Source organism: Phodopus roborovskii, unplaced genomic scaffold, assembly GCF_943737965.1.
Source record: "Phodopus roborovskii unplaced genomic scaffold, PHOROB, whole genome shotgun sequence".
Lineage (NCBI taxonomy): Eukaryota > Metazoa > Chordata > Mammalia > Rodentia > Cricetidae > Phodopus > Phodopus roborovskii.
Genome location: NW_026126409.1, coordinates 8,285,928 through 8,303,271, shown reverse-complemented (window position 1 = coordinate 8,303,271; position 17,344 = coordinate 8,285,928). Strand labels below are relative to the sequence as shown.

Sequence of the window (17,344 nt, the reverse complement as noted above, 5' to 3'; positions counted from 1 at the left end):
TAAGCACAGTTCTAGTTTTCTCTATAGCTCTTTTCGTGATGGAATCTTGCTACGGACCATACAGTTGAAGGCACAGAGGATGAGTATGGGCCACACTTAGAAACACATGTTGGCAGAAGAGCGTTGAGTCCAAGTCTGGCAACCCTGGGCTTTATGTGCCAATAGACAAGTAACATAAGCAGATTTCCTACCTATGTCTTCTCATCTTTAAAATGGGCATCATGGAGACACTTGGTCTTGAAGTAGATGTGAATTCCTATGAGGAAAAATATATCAGATGGCTTATGGCCTTCAGCCAAGTACAAGTTAACATTAGAATGGGAGGAAGTGAGACACCGAAGGCTGAAGGCAAAACTGGGCTTTCACTGTGGGACAGTGCACCTGGGAAGGATGGGTATAGAAAGTATCTTGGCTTGTAGTCTGGACATAAATAAACTCACAGAGGGTTGCCCAGCCTCAGTCACTCTGGGCAATTCTATACATTGCATCTTCCCACTTGGTCTTCTTTGACTGTCATTACAGTCCTTTGGCTTCTCTTGACAAAGAAGCACACATTTATATGTGATATGTTCTGGAACTGCCTGAGCTTGCTAGCAGGTTCCTTGACAGACCATGAAGACTCAGACAGGGAGGACTCTTGACACACTTTCTAGCTCACCAGCCTCTCACATGCTGTGGTTCTCCAGTACCCAGAATATTCTTTCTTTATCATTCTTCATGCCAGGTTTGCCACATGGGCTCCGTCTGTAGGGAAGCCTCTCCAAGAGTAGATCAGGAGGATCCATGATGAATTTAATATAAAGAAAGCTGAGCTTTGCTTCTGCCAATCTTGGGTTATACTGAGACAGTCAGATTTCCTGAGTCTAGTAGAGTCATGACCACCTGGGTGCTAGCCCTGGTGGTGGGGAGGGCAGCAGAGGATGAGGCTACCATGGGTAGAGACTCTGTTCATGATCCTTGGCATCTCCAGGGAAATGGGGACAGCATATCTCAAGTAAGCCACACAGATATAGTCCAGCTATTACACTCCCTGCTCTGAAAGTAGCCAATGATGAAACGACAGAATCCCAGAGTGAGGAGCAAAGATTGAGGAAAAATAAACACCATAATGCAAAATAAGTAAGTTGAGAAAGGACTTATCATAGCCAAGAAGTTATTCAGGGATTATTCAGAATAAAACTGTCCTTATTATTTCATGAAACTCATCTTTATATCTTTACCCTTGTATTTATGGCTTGTTAACATTCACATAGATTTATAAATAATTGAACAATATGAGAGACCTAGTGGATAAAAGAGGACACGTTTCTTAACAACACTTAAATATTCATCATGAAGATAAAATTTTAAAATAAAATAAAACACTAAAAAAAAAAAATAGCCAAGGGGCATAGATAGACATTTGGATGGAGAAAAAAGGTTACATTGAGAAAATCTAATACATTTACCCCTAAAGCTCTGACTGTGAGTTTGGATGTGTTTGATCCTTGGGGAAATGCTGTGGCCTTCATGCCTGTCTCACTTTCAAGTGTAGCAGCACAGGGAATAAAACAGTTTTCACTGCTGTGAGGAAACCCAGTGTGGCTTAGAACACTTTACACACCATGAATGTCAGGGTCAAAACCCAACACAGGGCCACCAAACCTGTAGAACACCATTGTAAGTGTGTAGCTGTGGCTCTTGGGCCACGCATGCACTTTAAAGAGAACATGCAGAAATGCATGGTGTGTGTGTAGGGGTAGCAAAGACAGTATGCATAGAAAATAATAGTGACTATACTATACAGATATGCAAAGCACACACATGACAGTGCAGGGGGTTAGACACACTGGAGCATGCATCATACATATACATACATAGGGATGGTAAAGGCAGGAGACAGACACAATGCATACATACTGCATGTGGAACCATGTTAAGCTCATGTAATATAAATGACAAATTGTTTCTGCAAACATATTGGTAGTGATGTCCTCTCGTGCATTATATAACATGTAATCAACTTTATCAAAAATCCCCAGAGGTGAATGAAGAAAATCCTACTAGGGTACAGGCAAGCTGAGTGCTGTGGTATGCATAATCCCAACTACCCAGAAAACCAAGTTCAGGAGTTGAATGCTAACCTGGGCAACATAGCAATACCCACTGAGAAGAAAGATATGAGAAATGCCCTTGCTGTTATTTCAGACTTTCTCTTTCTTTTAAAATCTCCTAATAGACCTAAAATCTGTTTTTTTTTTTCAATAAGATTATACTAGATTTGTTTTATGAAATTAGCAAGTACTTTGAGCCCATCAACAGAAAGTTGCTAAATAATAATGTAATTAAAATTAAGTTAGTCCAGTATAGAAACAGAGATATTAACTTTTCTTAGCTAAGTACAAGTGCTGCAGATATGTGGGTGGATGTTGGATGGTGGGTCAGTCGATGGATGGGTGTATGGATGGTAGGTGGTAGATGAGAAGATAGGTGGACTGATGGGTAGATAGGTGGATGGTGGGTGTATGGATAGGTGGGTGGAGGGTAGCAGGATAGACTGACTGATAAATGAGCCCAGCCTTGGGCAAGAACATAATTGATCTCATTATGGAGGAGCCAGGCTATGTGATGCTGAGTGACAGCTCTGCTTTGAAAGTCACTTTACAATGGTGAATTATCCCCATTTTTGCCATTCCTATTATTAAACTATGGAATGAAGTTATTCCTTTATTGAAATAAATGTGGGAAATCGCCCTGGATTCTTTGAGTCCCGCACAGGAGTAAGGTTGACATGTAGGGCTGATCTAAACAGGGGTACTTACTTCATCAGGTCTCTCAATGGTCAAAGCAAATCATTTCATGACCACCTAAACTGCTGTGCCACAAGAGCAACGCTGCTCGTTCCATGGCGCCCCGTCCTAAGCTGTCAGTGGACATCAGTTCAGCCACTGCATAAGATGCTACTTATAGCCATGAACTCTACTCGGATGGACGTTTTCCACTTCATTGCTGTTCTTTCTGTAATTACTGAGTCATTGATATCATTGCCTGCAATTAGTGACAGTTGGGTGAACAAGAGTATTGTAGGATGTCTGTCCTTCCCTATCCCCACTGCCCATGAACTTTTACTCCAACCCTTTCCTACCCACTGAGATATTTTTAAAAACGCAGAGAGTAGAGAATGGATTACGTGCCACAAATAATCCATTCAACTGTATATGGCTCATGAGATGTTATCGCTGTCTTGAATAGGAAGTTTGTATTTTAAAAATCAGGAGTTTTAAGTTAAGCTAATAGACAATAGTGAATTATGTTTTATCTTTAGAACTATTATATCATTCTTTTTTTATGTGACTTCAGTCATTGCTATTGAAATGGTCATCTGGCAACCTATTTTTAAAACACAATTCTGTTAATAGTTTTAGCTCATGTCAATGGTGACTCTTTTGTAGAGGTAATTATCACTTTACTGTGGACTATACTATCCTCAAGTTTGTGACTGTCTCTGAATCGTAGCAATAACAAAACATCTGGAAGTGTTTACATAAGAAAAGTAAAAGTAAGGCTTGTTGTTGTTTGTTTTTTGTTGTTGTTATTGTTGTTGTTTTGTTTCTCGTTTTGTTTCTCGAGGCAAGGTTTCTTTATGTATCCTTGGCTGTTCTGGAATGCACTTTTTAGACCAGGCTGGCCTTGAACTAGAGATCCAGATCCGTCTACGTCTACCTCCCAAGTACTGGGATTAAAGGTGTGTGCCACCAAATTATGTTGAAAATTATTACTATTATTTACCTAATGAGAAGTCCTGCTTGCATAAGTCACCACAGAGTTAGCAATAAAATCTTAGGCTAGAAAGCAACATTTTCCTCAGTGGAATTCATTAAAAATCAAGAGACCAAATTGGTGCAAGCAGCATTTTGAGGGAAAATACTTTGTAACTGACCTCCCATGTTTAAGCATCTTCTGAATTGAAACAGGACCACAGAACCAGCAGTGCATTGACCTTTCTCAGAATAGTGTCAGAGACCTAGACCAGCCCTGACCTGAAATACAGAGTTCAAAACTTGAGACTTTTGATGCTAGCAACTCTGCTCAATATCTCACAAGACCCAGACTAGCCTGAAAGCCTCTGCCTCACTGTGTCTACCTCCTGAGTTCTGGGATTAAAGGCATGTGCCACCATAACCAGCCCTTGGCCAGTTTTTCTTGATATATGCTCTCATATGTGTGTATACACTCACTCATGCATATCTCTGTAGGCATATGGCACACTAACAAGCATGGGCCCGCTATGTATTGCTGCTTCCCTTTCAGCCATCCACTTTTGAAGACTACTTATCACAGATAACTGACACCATCTTTGTAGTTTTCAATGGTTGAAAGGTTTTGGGAGTAATCCCTGATTCATCTTATGTTTTAGAATGATATTCATGATTAGATATTGTGGCTGTCCCCCCCCCCCAATGAATTGTTATCCCTTGGGGTCCAAGCCTTGTTTACTCCTATGACCCTTGCACACTCATCTGTAGAGAGCCCTCAGCTCCTGAAAGTGGCCAAGCAGCTTCTGCCATTCAAGTCTTCCCAGTATACATCCATAAAAACAGTACTAGAAGATATGTCCAAGTGGCTTCTTTGGGGGGGGGCAGGGGTTTCAAGGCAGGGTTTCTCTGTGGCTTTGGAGGCTGTCCTGGAACTAACTCTGTAGACCAGGCTGGACTGGAACTCACAGAGATCCACCTGCGTCTGCCTCCTGAGTGCTGGGATTAAAGGTGTGCGCCACCAACACTGGTTCCAAGTGGCTATTTTTTTTTTTTTTTTAAGACTTACGTTGCTGAGCTGTTGATGAATGACCATATCTTAGTTCATATAGAATGTTTGAGCTCAGGAAATAGTGAAGATACACATACATAAAACCCCATCCTTTTGTACTGAACCCATGGCTTCAGTCATTATTTAATGTTGGAAGAGAAGAGGCAAGGTCTAAGTTGTGACTTTTTTTTTAAGATGGGCTTTTTCCAAGCCATTCTTCCCAGTGCAGAAACCGATTTATTGTATTTTGCGGAAGCTCCTGGGGCAGCTATTCTCCATGCATGGTTGGCTGCTTGGAGACTTTGAAATACAGTGACAGCGACACAGTTTTAATGGGAGTGATTGTTATTGTGAGTTGGGCCCCTGTTCCCCTGGACAAGAAGTGCATGTGTCCTATATCCCCACCAGTTTATGATATTTAAGAGTGGACAGCCCCCTTCCTGCAAAGACAGTTGGTCAAATGTGAGTGGCAGCCCAGCCAGGACCCACATTGGGTTGTTTTCTTGTTATGGGTTTGTTTTCTGTTTTGTTGAATGGATGTTTCTCGTTGAAAATGAGGAATGTACGTGTTGCTTTTACTCAAGGACAAGACGAGCTTAGCATTACAGAGACAAGGAAGGCCAGACTCTTGCCCTTTAGCCAGTTTCCTGTGAGCTCCTTGGAAGTGAGGGGGATACATCCCACTTTTTCCCTGAGAAGCCACAGTGGAAAACACAGGAAAAGAAATGAATTTTTCCCTCTCCTCCCTGTGCTTGGAACTGGCGTTTGTTTTGGGTATTTTCTCATTGTCCCTTTTAAAAACAGGCATTGATTTCTGGCTTTCCCTGGACATTATTATTTCTGTGTTTATGACTTTTTCTCCTTCTGTTACAGTTATCTTTGAGAATGACCTTACTAACAAAGGCATGAAAACAACAGTAGCTTGAGCTCTAGAGATTCATCTCTGTGGTCTGTATTGTGTTTTTGGAATTTACTCTGATACCAAGCTAAGCTGAAAGATCTTAGCTCCCCAGCTTGGGTGCTGACATTAAATAACTGCATCTTCATCAGCATCCTTGTCTCTATCTCAGCTGGCATACCTTGCTCTCTCTGTTTTATCGTTTGACACTCAGTGTTGCAGCACTGGTTCTGTGTGTTGGGACGACTTTAAAGTCATGTGTCCCTCTGGATGATGTTTCCTCAGTTTGCCAGTTAGGCTACTGCTGGTTCTTCAGATGTCTGCGCTGAGCTTGGGGGAAGTCTTACCCAAGAAAGCAGAGTTAGTGTGGCCAGCGTGTGATACATGCTGGGCAACAAATGGGGTAGATAGAATTTGGTGTTGGTAGAGATTCTCATAAAATGCTGCTTGCTAATGTAAGGTGTTCCATCTGTCTCAGTCCTATGGAAGGCCAGAAGAGCTTCTGTGATTTTCCTGACCCTACACACTTACCATGTATCTCTTTGGTGAACTTGCTTTTGTTAATTGTTATATTTACTTTCTGTTCTCACGGCCACTTAAAAAGGTTTGACTTGCCCTCCATGGTGTGACTAGGCATTCATATACCACTTTGCCCATAGGACCCAAAGCTGTGTCCTTTGTGGGGTGGTTCCTCCCTTCCCCAGTCTGTCTGGGAACAAGGCCCACTTGTGGGCTATTTCACCCTCTACCTGATGAACCCACTCTCGCCTGCTGAACTCGATCCAGCTGCAGCCATACATTGACCCGGGAGGGAGCAGAGCAGAGCATGCAGTGTTCCTGGGCAGTATCCATCTATGCTGTCCATTTTACCAGCTCCCACCTCCCTAGCTCTGCTTGTGCTCATCTAGCCCAGTAACAGCAGCAGATAATCGGAAACTCGGGCATCACAAACTCTGAATGTTAGTTTAGTTGTTTATGTTTTAAGGAGGAGTCTGTCTGTGTTTCTTGCACTGACCTCCAGCCCTCAACCTCAGGTCTTAGTCTCCTAAGTTAGACCCAAGAAGCAAAAGCTTTTAAAAGCCAGCCATAAAAATAGTATGTATCTTTATCAAGCTCACCTCCCCAATGGATGGAGAAAATTTTCAAGTTATTTTTAGTTTTATAAAGTCTATTTCCCTCCCTTCTAGGCCAGGGGAGAAAAAAAATGTCTGGACACTAAATAAAAGCTTAGGTATAATAACCATATTACTTTTCCTGTCTCTCGGTGATTAAATGCAGTTTTACCCATTGGGTAATACAATGGTTGTGCCCACATTAGATAATGCTGGTGGAGTGATACAGAGAGAAACTGAGCATAATGGGGTAACATTTATTTTTACTCTTTAAGTTAAAAATTCCCTGGGATGTCCAAATGAATGATATAAATAGTTGCAAAACTATCTAATGAAATGGAAACAGTTTTTATTCCTAAGTATTAGCAATTTTCTTGTTATGTTTCAAAATCAATGCTGAGCCTTCTAAGCTTCTAGGTTCCAGGTTGATGGGTGGGTGGGTGGAGGGACATCTGAGTATTAATCTTGTGATGTGTTTCAGTAGTTCATGGCCAGGAGGAAGGAGGTACAATTGGGACAGAACACAGGGCTGTTGTTCCTGCAGGGGCAGGTCCTCTAGAGGAAGAATTACTCTATCAGTTGAAGACATGTAGAAAAATCAAATTTACATCAGATCTAAGGGTCATATCTCATATAAGGCTTTTATCTACCATGTTACACTCCCGAAGATCATAATCTTCAAAAGATCCTGTTGGAACAGACATCTGAAAATGGCGTTTTCCATGACACATCATTCCTAGCCATATCCATTACTTCTGTTGCTGTGGTAAAAGCAGCTCAAAAGAGGAAGGGTTGCTTTTGGCCTACAGTTTGTAGAGACAGTCCCATGCCACTTGGAGTATAAAACTGCTTGCTCACCTCTCAGAAGATCAGGAAGTAGTGAAAGGCCAGACCTCAATAGGCTTTGTCATCTCCCCTCTCCCACTGAGGCAGGAAACCGGCCCAGGCACCAGGTGGTACCACCATATGTAGCACCGTTCTGATCACCTCGGTAGACTCTGTCTGGGAAGAGGCCTGACACTCAAAGACATGAGTGTCACAAGTACCCTACCTAATCCATACTTCCTTGTGACCATTATTACCTTTCATGGTGGTACTTGGAACGGTGTAGTACAATTTGCCCATTTCTAACATCAGTTGGTAATGAGTTCTTGCCAGGCTTTTCCACTGACTTTTCGTAAGTTCCAAGTTAACTTAAAGTGGAAAACAGAAAACTGTCCTTGTTCAGAATGCTATGTTTGCCCAGTCTTTTCCACTCTTCCCACCAAGCTGACAGCACTGCCTCTCATACCTCCCCCCTTCCTTCCTTCCTTCCTTCCTTCCTTCCTTCCTTCCTTCCCTCCCTCCCTCCCTCTTTTCCTTCCTTCCTTTTCTTTTTCCTGGGTATAGGTCTACTTAAGGGGAGAAAAAGATTGCAGCTTTTAAAGCTGTGGTTTCCATTTTATTCAACCCTGTCTCCCTCCATGGTCGCTGGGTGCTAAATCACTGAATGAAATTTAATTGGAATTCCTTTAAAGATCTTTACATCTGGTGGTGGAGGGGGGCATGAACATCCTCGAGGTAAACCTGAGGAGCTCAACACAAACATTCTGGCTTAGAAAAGGCATTGCCTACCAAATAAAGTATATAAATATGCCTGACATCTCCCTCTCCCTCTCCTTCCCTTCCTCTCTCTCTCTCTCTCTCTCTCTCTCTCTCTCTCTCTCCTCTCTCTCTCTCTCTCTCTCTCTCTCTCTCTCTCTCTCTCTCTCTGTGTGTGTGTGTGTGTGTGTGTTCCCCTCCCATGACTACCACATTCCACATGGTAGAATTCAGCAGGAGCCCTGTAGATACGGGTGCTTGCAGGTGGTGGAGCTTCCTGACCTGCCCGCCTTCCTTTTGTTGTTCTTTTCCATTTGAATTTGATTTTTCCCTTCGAGATTAAGCCAAAGAGATCTGTAGTTCTCCCTACTCCCTGCTTGGCTTTCAGTTATCACTGTCCTTTGTAAGATGAGTGTTCAGAGGTTTAGCAAGAAAAGAAAGCTGTTTATTTTACTTTCAATAGGATGTGCTTTAGCATGAGGTGCCTTATCCTGAGTCTAGAACTTAGTATTCTCCTCAAATTAAGCAAACTAGACATTTGACTGGTGCTTTCATGAACCTGATCACTTTTCTACTTCTTTCTCTATGGAAACATATCCTGATTCCTGAGAAATGAAGTGAGAAAACTCTAAGCAATAACTGAAGATTCAGCCCTGCCCTAGGCCACGGGAAACAGTGCTCAGAGTACCCCACACTGAGAATTCTGCCTTAGGAGAGAGGCTCTGAGGCTGAGCCACTTTTTGTAGAAGGGAAAAGAAGATAGGAAAAATAGTAACAGTAAGAACAAAGGCCTTTTTTTTTTTTTTTTTTTTTTTTTTTTTTTTAGGTTCTCAGAAACACACAGTCTCTCTAAATGGTAATTGTGACTTATCTGACTAACATTTCTGTGAGTGGATACTGTTTAGCTTACTGTAACTCCCCAACAAAGTTATTATGGCAACTTTTACCTATTTTCCCAGGAAAAACTTAGTGTCAGCAAAGACAGAGGAAAGAGATGCAACTATGATACCCTCTCAGCAGAAGAGGCACCTTTTGTTTTTAGGAAAATAATCAGAGTAAACATTGATCATCCCAGAACACAGAAGTGAATTTGTGTCTGTTTTTTTTTAGTTACGAACCATGAAGGCATTTGGAGCTGTTTGGTGATGGTATTCTTGGAAAACAAAACAAAACAACCAGGTTGAAAGAAGTTGCCAGAACACCTGTCCCTTTTTCATTCTCTTCCGAGTATAGTGTTAGCAGACAGAACTTTGATAGTCTAAGTGGAAGGTGATTGAAATTACAGGCGTGTATATGAAACACTTCTGTTCCTTGCCCCTTGAACTCAAGGGGAAGCAGTGTCCAGCACATTCCACCCTCTCCTCCTACTCAAACTTGAACTGTAACTGAAAGCCTGCTCCTCGTTACATAGTCTGACAGCCCATCTCTTTGCAGCTTTAGTTACAAAGCCATTTAGAGAATTCAATGACCTAAGGACAAACAGCAATTCGTGGAGACAGAACAGCTTAGAAAGACAGAAAGGCACTTGTAGAAGGGTTGCGTTTCCTCTGGCCCCTCATTGTTAAGGTGGAAAGGGAGTCCAGCTGGCCCATGTGGGGCAAGGTGGTTGCCTCCACCTGGTTGTCCCAAGACCCAGACAGAGAAAGGGGTGTGCTAACCCTCTGTCCAGATGGAGTTTTCCCTAGCAGGAAACTTGGCTGAAGTGGCTAATGGGGGTTGATAGAACCACATGCTTGCAGGGACTTATACTGTGATGAGAAGGCAGACTCAGAAGACCTGAGTTCTAAGGATGCTGCTTCAGCACATTTTTGGCTGGAGAAAGGAGCAAGGGGTGTTAGAAGGTTCCCCTGCTAGTGTTTACAGAACTTGGATGCCTGACAAGCAGAGCATCAAGTTAATTGTTCTTGAAGCAGGAAGTCTGGAGTGGAGGAAGCAGGTGTTGGGAGATGATTACCAAGTTTTGAAATTACTATGTTTGCTCTTTTGCACTTTCTGGTTTGGTCCCCTAGGGGTCTGTGGGTATTTTGGAAGGTGCTGTCCATTTTACCTGTAGAGTAATTCTAAACCATGTGTATATGGGAGGGTGTGTTTAACTGTATTTAGAAGCAGGTAGCCTACATGTAGCAATGTTTCCAGGATCCATTTCTCTTTGTTTATTTTTCTGTTTTTTTTTTTTTTCGGCTTTCAGCATCCCATACATTCAGAAAACTTGTGACAAAGAGTGAATTCTTATTTTTCAAATTGTTTTCAGACATTTCATGTTCATGTAATCTTGGCCTATTGATTTCCTGATTTTTCTTTATTTTTTTGTTTTGTCCATTTTATTTTTAATCAGCTACATCAAATGGGTCTTTGGAGGGCCTGGATAACCAGGAGGGAGGGGTGTGCCAGACAAGAGCCATGAAGATCCTCATGAAAGTTGGACAAGGTAAAGATCATCTCTGCTTTGTGACGCCACTGTGACCTGGTGTAGCCCCCAGCTAGCGTGGCACCTGGGGTGACGCCCACTGTCACCCCACTTGTTAGTTTTGAAGGCAAACCCTTCTCTGTACTTTGGGCCACTGGCAGAGTCCCCCACCCCCACCCCCAAGGTACATGCTAAGTTTTTCTCATTGGAGATCTCTCCAAAAGTTCAGGTCAGAGAGATAGTGTCTAGGTGCTGCACTTTACAGTGCAGAACACCTCTTTGAAAAAATCAGTGTCCAGTATGTAAACAAACACTGGCTCAGCTGCTCTGTTTCATTCTCAAATCTGTTTTCATGTAGAACAACCTATTGTGCAGAAAGAAAGAATTATTCTTCTAATTAGAGACCGGTATAGTAGTCAATCAACTTGCTCAGTGAAATTGAAATGTCATCTGCGATGCTTTGACTGCCAAATGCAAGAATCCCTATAGTTTCCACAGATGGCCTCCTAATCTAAACCTCCGAAATAACTAGGATAACCGTTCTGATTAAAAAGGAAGGTTATATTCTTGTATTTCACAGTGCTTTGCATAAAGAGTCTTATGTTCATTGCTATTTGTGCCTCTTGAGATATCTGTGCAACTCCCTGAAGCTTGCTATATTGTCAGATGTCTGTGCCATGATTAATCGATTGTTCTTCATGTAGATGCAAGCTCTGCTGGATCAACCAGGAATAATGATCCAACAAGACGTCCAGAACTAGAAGCTGGTACAAACGGGAGAAGTTCAACAACAAGCCCCTTTGTGAAACCAAATCCAGGTACAGCAGTGCGGTGTGTGTCTGTGGGGTGCATTTTCTTAGAACCCCTAGAGGCAAAGGAGCCTCACAATGTTTCTGAACCAGTGGGATTCACTCGTGGGCACAGATGCCTGGGGTCTTTGCTCTCAGTGAGTCAGTATTAACTCTGCCACTAAAACAGATTAATTCAACCCTGTCAATCTCTTAACAGTCACAATAGCAGAGCCCACCAGATGGGTCGGTTACCAGTGACGTTCCACCTGACGGGTACTCATTGGCTGATGCTGTGTCCCGCTCACTGTCGACACCATCCCAGAGCTGATGTTAATGTATATGTAATTTGTGCTCTAATCCCTATCTAATTACATCTAATCCACAAAGAGCCTCGACGATCCTTTTCCGAATCTTAGAAAATGTTGCCTAATGGCATACTTTCCAGGTGGCAGTTCTTAATGTTTTTCACATTCTCTGTGTACAATAAAACATTGAAGGGCCCACTGACCAGAGTACAGCATGCTATGTAAAATGGCCTCATTTTCTCAACAGCTCTGGTTCATTGTGCCTGCGCCATTTCACAAAATAACTGGCACACACTCATCAGCACTTTTGTATTAGGAGGGATCCTTGTGCTGGTTTGAAGGTGGCGAGAATTCATATCTACCATAATATTATGCCTCTTTCCAAGAGTCAAGGAAGTTTTGTGTGTGTGTGTGTGTGTTTTTTTTTTTTTTTTCCCTCTAACTTTCAATGACAAGATGTGTCAAATTCTTGGGACAAATTGATAAATGGATAGAATAATGGTGCCAGGCAATTCTCTAGTGCTAACATTTGGGTTAGCAGTCTGCTCAGTGCCAGAGCGTCTGCTGCCTTCCAAATATACTTTAAGTGTAAATCAAATAATACAACCGAGTTTGGAGTTGAACCCTTTCCCGGGCCCCATCACTCCTTCCTTTCTGGCACATCTCTGCTAGTAGGCAGGTCTGTCTGCAGAAGGCAGGGCTCTCCCAGGAAGACAGACGTCTGAAGATTCACATGACGCTCGGCTTCTAGAGTGAGGGAAGGACAGGGGAGGGCAAAGATGTACCCTACTCTGGAGTGGCAGCAGGTGCCTTTCTTCCTGCTGAGCCTGGTGCATCCTGAAGTGTGGAGGCTAGGGCAGTGCCAGACAGGCTGTCTTGCCATTAGAAAGCGGTTGGGATGGTATGTGAGTGTCGGAACTTTGAAGCCCCTTCACCTCCTCTGATGATCTCTGTCAAGTTCATCCTGTGCGTTGATGGTTGGCTGTGCTTAATTGTTTACATTTGGAGCATACTTTTCTGCAAGCAACAGGGCAGCCCCAGGACCAGAGTAACTGGCTGTTTTGCTCCTGTGCAGGTCCCAGCACTGACGGCAACAGCGCAGGGCATTCGGGGAACAATCTCCTAGGTTCCGAAGTGGCCTTATTCGCAGGGATCGCATCAGGATGCATCATCTTCATTGTCATCATCATCACCTTGGTGGTGCTGCTGCTCAAGTACCGCAGGAGGCACCGCAAACACTCTCCACAGCACACGACCACGCTGTCACTCAGCACACTGGCCACACCCAAGCGAGGGGGCAACAACAACGGCTCGGAACCCAGTGACGTTATCATACCACTAAGGACTGCAGACAGCGTCTTCTGCCCACACTACGAGAAGGTCAGCGGGGATTATGGGCACCCAGTGTACATTGTGCAGGAGATGCCTCCACAGAGTCCTGCCAACATTTACTACAAGGTCTGAGGCCTGGGACCTGCGCCTCCCAAGGGAACTCGCGCCTTGTTGTGGGCGCAGGGACAGCCTGAGCCTGGCTGTGGAAGCGGGATGCCTCCTGGAAGAGCCTGGAGCTGGACAGTTTTGTAGTCTGTAGCTTTTCGGCCTTGGGGAACCGCAGACCCTCCCCAGAAGCTGGAAGACTGCTAGGAGAGCCCCACTTGGACTGCCACGTTCCCGCGCGGACCTCCAAGCCATGCACCCAGCCACTCAGGCCTCTGCGGAGCCCAGGGAGGACACGGTGGGCTATGGATGACGCAGCAGCATCTTAGGAGAAGGCTGCACACCAGGCCGGCCTCTGCCTCCTTGTTTCCTGCCGTGCACACTGGACTTGTCACTCGGACCTCGGGTAACCTCAGTAAGGTTTTCTAAGATCTCTAGAGTTTAGTCCTCACTCACTCCTCCTGTTGCCAGGGCTCTGCTGCACCTCCCCAGACCCCTCACTCCACATCCTGTACATTAAGGGACACTCACCACAGAGCCCCAGCCCAGCCCCGCCCTTTCCACCGAGATCAAATTAGAAGGGTATTAGGTACAGAATCCTGCTTTCCTGGAGGCATGCCTGGGTTAGCCAGGAAAAGCCTAGGAGGTGTGGTGGAGTGAGAGGAAGGTGCCAGCTGCCACCGCAGGCAGGTCAGGCAGGTCAGGGCTGCGGCCCCTGGAACGTAGAGGGGAAGCAAGAAGGAAACAATAAGTAGGGCTTTAGTTTTGCTGAGAGGAACGAGGCAGGTGGGAGACTACAGACTGTGGTGAGTGGTGGGGAGCTCACTATCACAGCTATGCAGCAGGGAATCCTTGTCCCTCTCCTGAAGTGGAACAAAGGGGCTGTTGTCGTGACAGGGCCAGCCAGAGTACAGAAGGAGAGGACAGGCCTCTGGCGAAGGACTGCTGAGGTACTGGCAATAAGAAGCACAGCCCTGGAGCTGTGGGAGAGTGTGTCTGCTTTGGGAGATGGTTTAAGCAGACTCAGCTGCTATATTACCACATTTTATTAAACACAGGGAAAAAGCATTTAGGAGAATAGCAGAGAGCCAAAATCTGACCTACGAGTTGAAAAGCCAAAGGTCAAACAGGCTGTAAGTCCATCACCACTGAGGTTATTGGGGAATTCTCATTAGGAAAGGTTGGTCAGATTCCCCCAGTCCCCGTAAGTGCCCCTCCCCCTCCCCGATTGAGCCTTACACTTTGGTTTTTGGTTTATGGCCGTGCTGTCCGGGCTGTGAGGCTGTACCCGGGCTCCATGTCAAAGCAAAGCACACATGGCCCACCTCTAAGAGTCCTTAAGATGGAGGTAAAGTTATGATGTCGAGGGGAAGGAGGGAGATAGGACATATTTATAATAGGTGTATAGTCACAAGGGATATAAAATGAAAGATTTTTACTAATATATATTTTAAGATTACACACAATACACACCATGAGATATGGAACTCATTTGTCCTGGCCATTAAAGCGGTCCCAGCCCTTAGCGCTTTACAAAGTAAAAGATCCAGATAGAGCTACTTCTAAGAGAAGCGGTATCGCCCCAAGAGTTATCAGTAATGAGAGCAAATAACAAAGAATAACAAAGTCCGGCAGACATCTCACAGAACTGTAGGCTAGGAATGCCAACCCCCAAACACCAGGGAACGGGTGTAACTGTGCCCTACGTTAGACAATGACAAGATGTGCTGGCATTCACTGCCTATGATGGGTTTTCCCTTGCCCTGTGGGCTGAAGTGTTCTCTGGAATCCAGCAGGTCACACTGTGGGGGTTTAGCTGTGGGTCCCTCCTCCTCTCCTGCCCCTATCCCTGCCCTTCCAGAAGAATAAACAGGAAGCAGGAAGCCTACTTTATTTTTTTTTTTATGTGCTATGCAAAATAGACATCTTTAACAGAGTCCTGTTACTATGGTAACATTTTGCTTTCTAAATTGGGAGGAAAAAGAAATTGTAATGACAGCATTTGAAGGTTCTCAGACCTCCAGTGAGTACCTGAAAAAAATTGTCACAGAAATTATTCCCTACTTCCCAAACCTGAAAATGATGTTGGTTCAATGTATGTGTATGTGTGAGTGGGTGTGTGGTACACGTGTGTACATATATGTATAATATATATCTCCAGTATATATTATATATATCTATATCATATTTCTGTGGAGGGTTGCCATAGTAATCAGCCACAGTACATATGTAATTCTTTCCATCACCCCAACCTCTCCTGTGCATTCACACAAGATTTTCTTGTAAGCCATCAAAAGTTGTAGGAATGGGGGAGAGGGACGAGGAGGGGAGACATGGGAAACCGTCTGATTTTAATGAAATCAAATGTCTTGTGTCATCAGTTGGCTACATTTTTGGTTCTGATGCTAAACTGTGAAAAAAAATCAGATGAATTGATGAAGAGTTACCTGCAACCAATTGAGAAGTGTCCTGTGCGTCTGTTTTGTGTCTGGTGCAGAAAATGACAATCTACCAACTGTCCCCTTGTTTGGAGTTGGTTCAGCTTTCGAAAAGTTACTGTAAATGCCTTGCTTGTATTATCGTCCCTAGTCGCCCGACTTCGGAGCTTGCACCATCATGTTTAACTGAAGATACTGTAAATAGATAGGTTCAGATCTTACTGTCTATGGATTCGGGGTGTTACAGTAGCCTTATTCACCTTTTTAATAAAAATACACATGAAAACAAGACAGAAATGGCTTTTCTTACCCAGATTGTGTACATAGAGCAATGTTGGTTTTTTATAAAGTCTAAGCAAGATGTTTTGTATAAAATCTGAATTTTGCAATGTATTTAGCTACAGCTTGTTTAACGGCAGTGTCATCCCCCTTTGCACTGTAATGAGGAAAAAAATGGTATAAAAGGTTGCCAAATTGCTGCATATTTGTGCCGTAATTATGTACCATGAATATTTATTTAATTTCGTTGTCCAATTTGTAAGTAACACAGTATTATGCTTGAGTTATAAATATTTTTTGTTTTATTTTAATAGCCTGTCATAGGTTTTTAAATCTGCCTTTTAGTTCCACATGACAGTCAGCCCCAGAAAATGAGATCCGAGCAGTCACATTCCACGTCTGTTTCAAACTGAATTTGTTCTTAAAAAAATAAAATATTTTTTTCCTATGGAAAAAACGCCTTCAAAGTATTTTCCTTTCCTTTTTATTTTTTTCTTTCTTTTTTTTTCTTTTTTTTTTTTTTTTTTTTTTGTTTTGTATTTTGATTTCTTCCCTTTTGTTATTTCTAAAATCACAATTAGCCAGAGACTTCTATTCCCTGATCCTTTTATGCCCATTTCTCCAGACAAGTCATGCATGTATTACAAATAAAGTTTGATTAAAGTCCTGACACCCCACACAGGAAAACCCTCTGCTTGCACCTGTATTACACAGTGGGAATGGTCAGCCACACAGTGAACCCTCAAAGAAAAGAGGAAATAATGTACTGCTACTTAATTGCAGATGGATTACATTTCTGTGTCAGCCGAGCACTTTAGTAGGTTGACCCCAAGATAAAGGGGGTTGTCAAATGTTCTTCATAAAGCTTTGCCGTGACGAAAACATGTTAAAAAGTTGGTTTAAGGCAAGCCAGAGGCCAGCAATGAGATTAAAAATCCAGGGTTGGGGAGATGCTTCACCCAGTAGCAGGCCATGCAAACATGAGATCTGATACTCTGAACCCTAGTACCCCATGTCAGAGCTGACTGGTGGCCTATAATCCCCTGGGGAAAGACTATAATTATTTTCATGCAATAAATGAGCCTCGGGTCCAGTGAGAACCTCCTGTCTCAAAAGCAAAGATGGATAATCGTCAAAGGAAGACAGCCAGTGTCAACCTCTGGCTACATGGGCATATGTACAGCAAACATCCACGCATCTACACGTACAATTTTTTTTTTTTTGAAAATGAAACATATTTCTAACGAGCTCCTTCCACTACCCTGAGGGTTGGGAGTATTTTCCAGGCTTTTTGTAGACTTTGGGGTCTTA

The 17,344-nt window shown here is 43.4% G+C and overlaps 1 protein-coding gene across 1 annotated transcript in view; it reads left to right on the top strand.

Moving 5' to 3' along the window:
• Efnb2 (ephrin B2) overlaps positions 1-16,490 on the top strand; it is a 43,201-nt gene extending 26,711 nt beyond the window's left edge. The window contains exons 3-5 of the mRNA XM_051181962.1: positions 10,712-10,804; positions 11,488-11,601; positions 12,955-16,490. Of these exons, the coding sequence (XP_051037919.1) occupies positions 10,712-10,804; positions 11,488-11,601; positions 12,955-13,343 (596 nt within the window). The 3' untranslated portion in view covers positions 13,344-16,490. The remainder of the gene's footprint in view (positions 1-10,711; positions 10,805-11,487; positions 11,602-12,954) is intronic.
• The last annotated feature ends 854 nt before the right edge of the window (positions 16,491-17,344 follow it).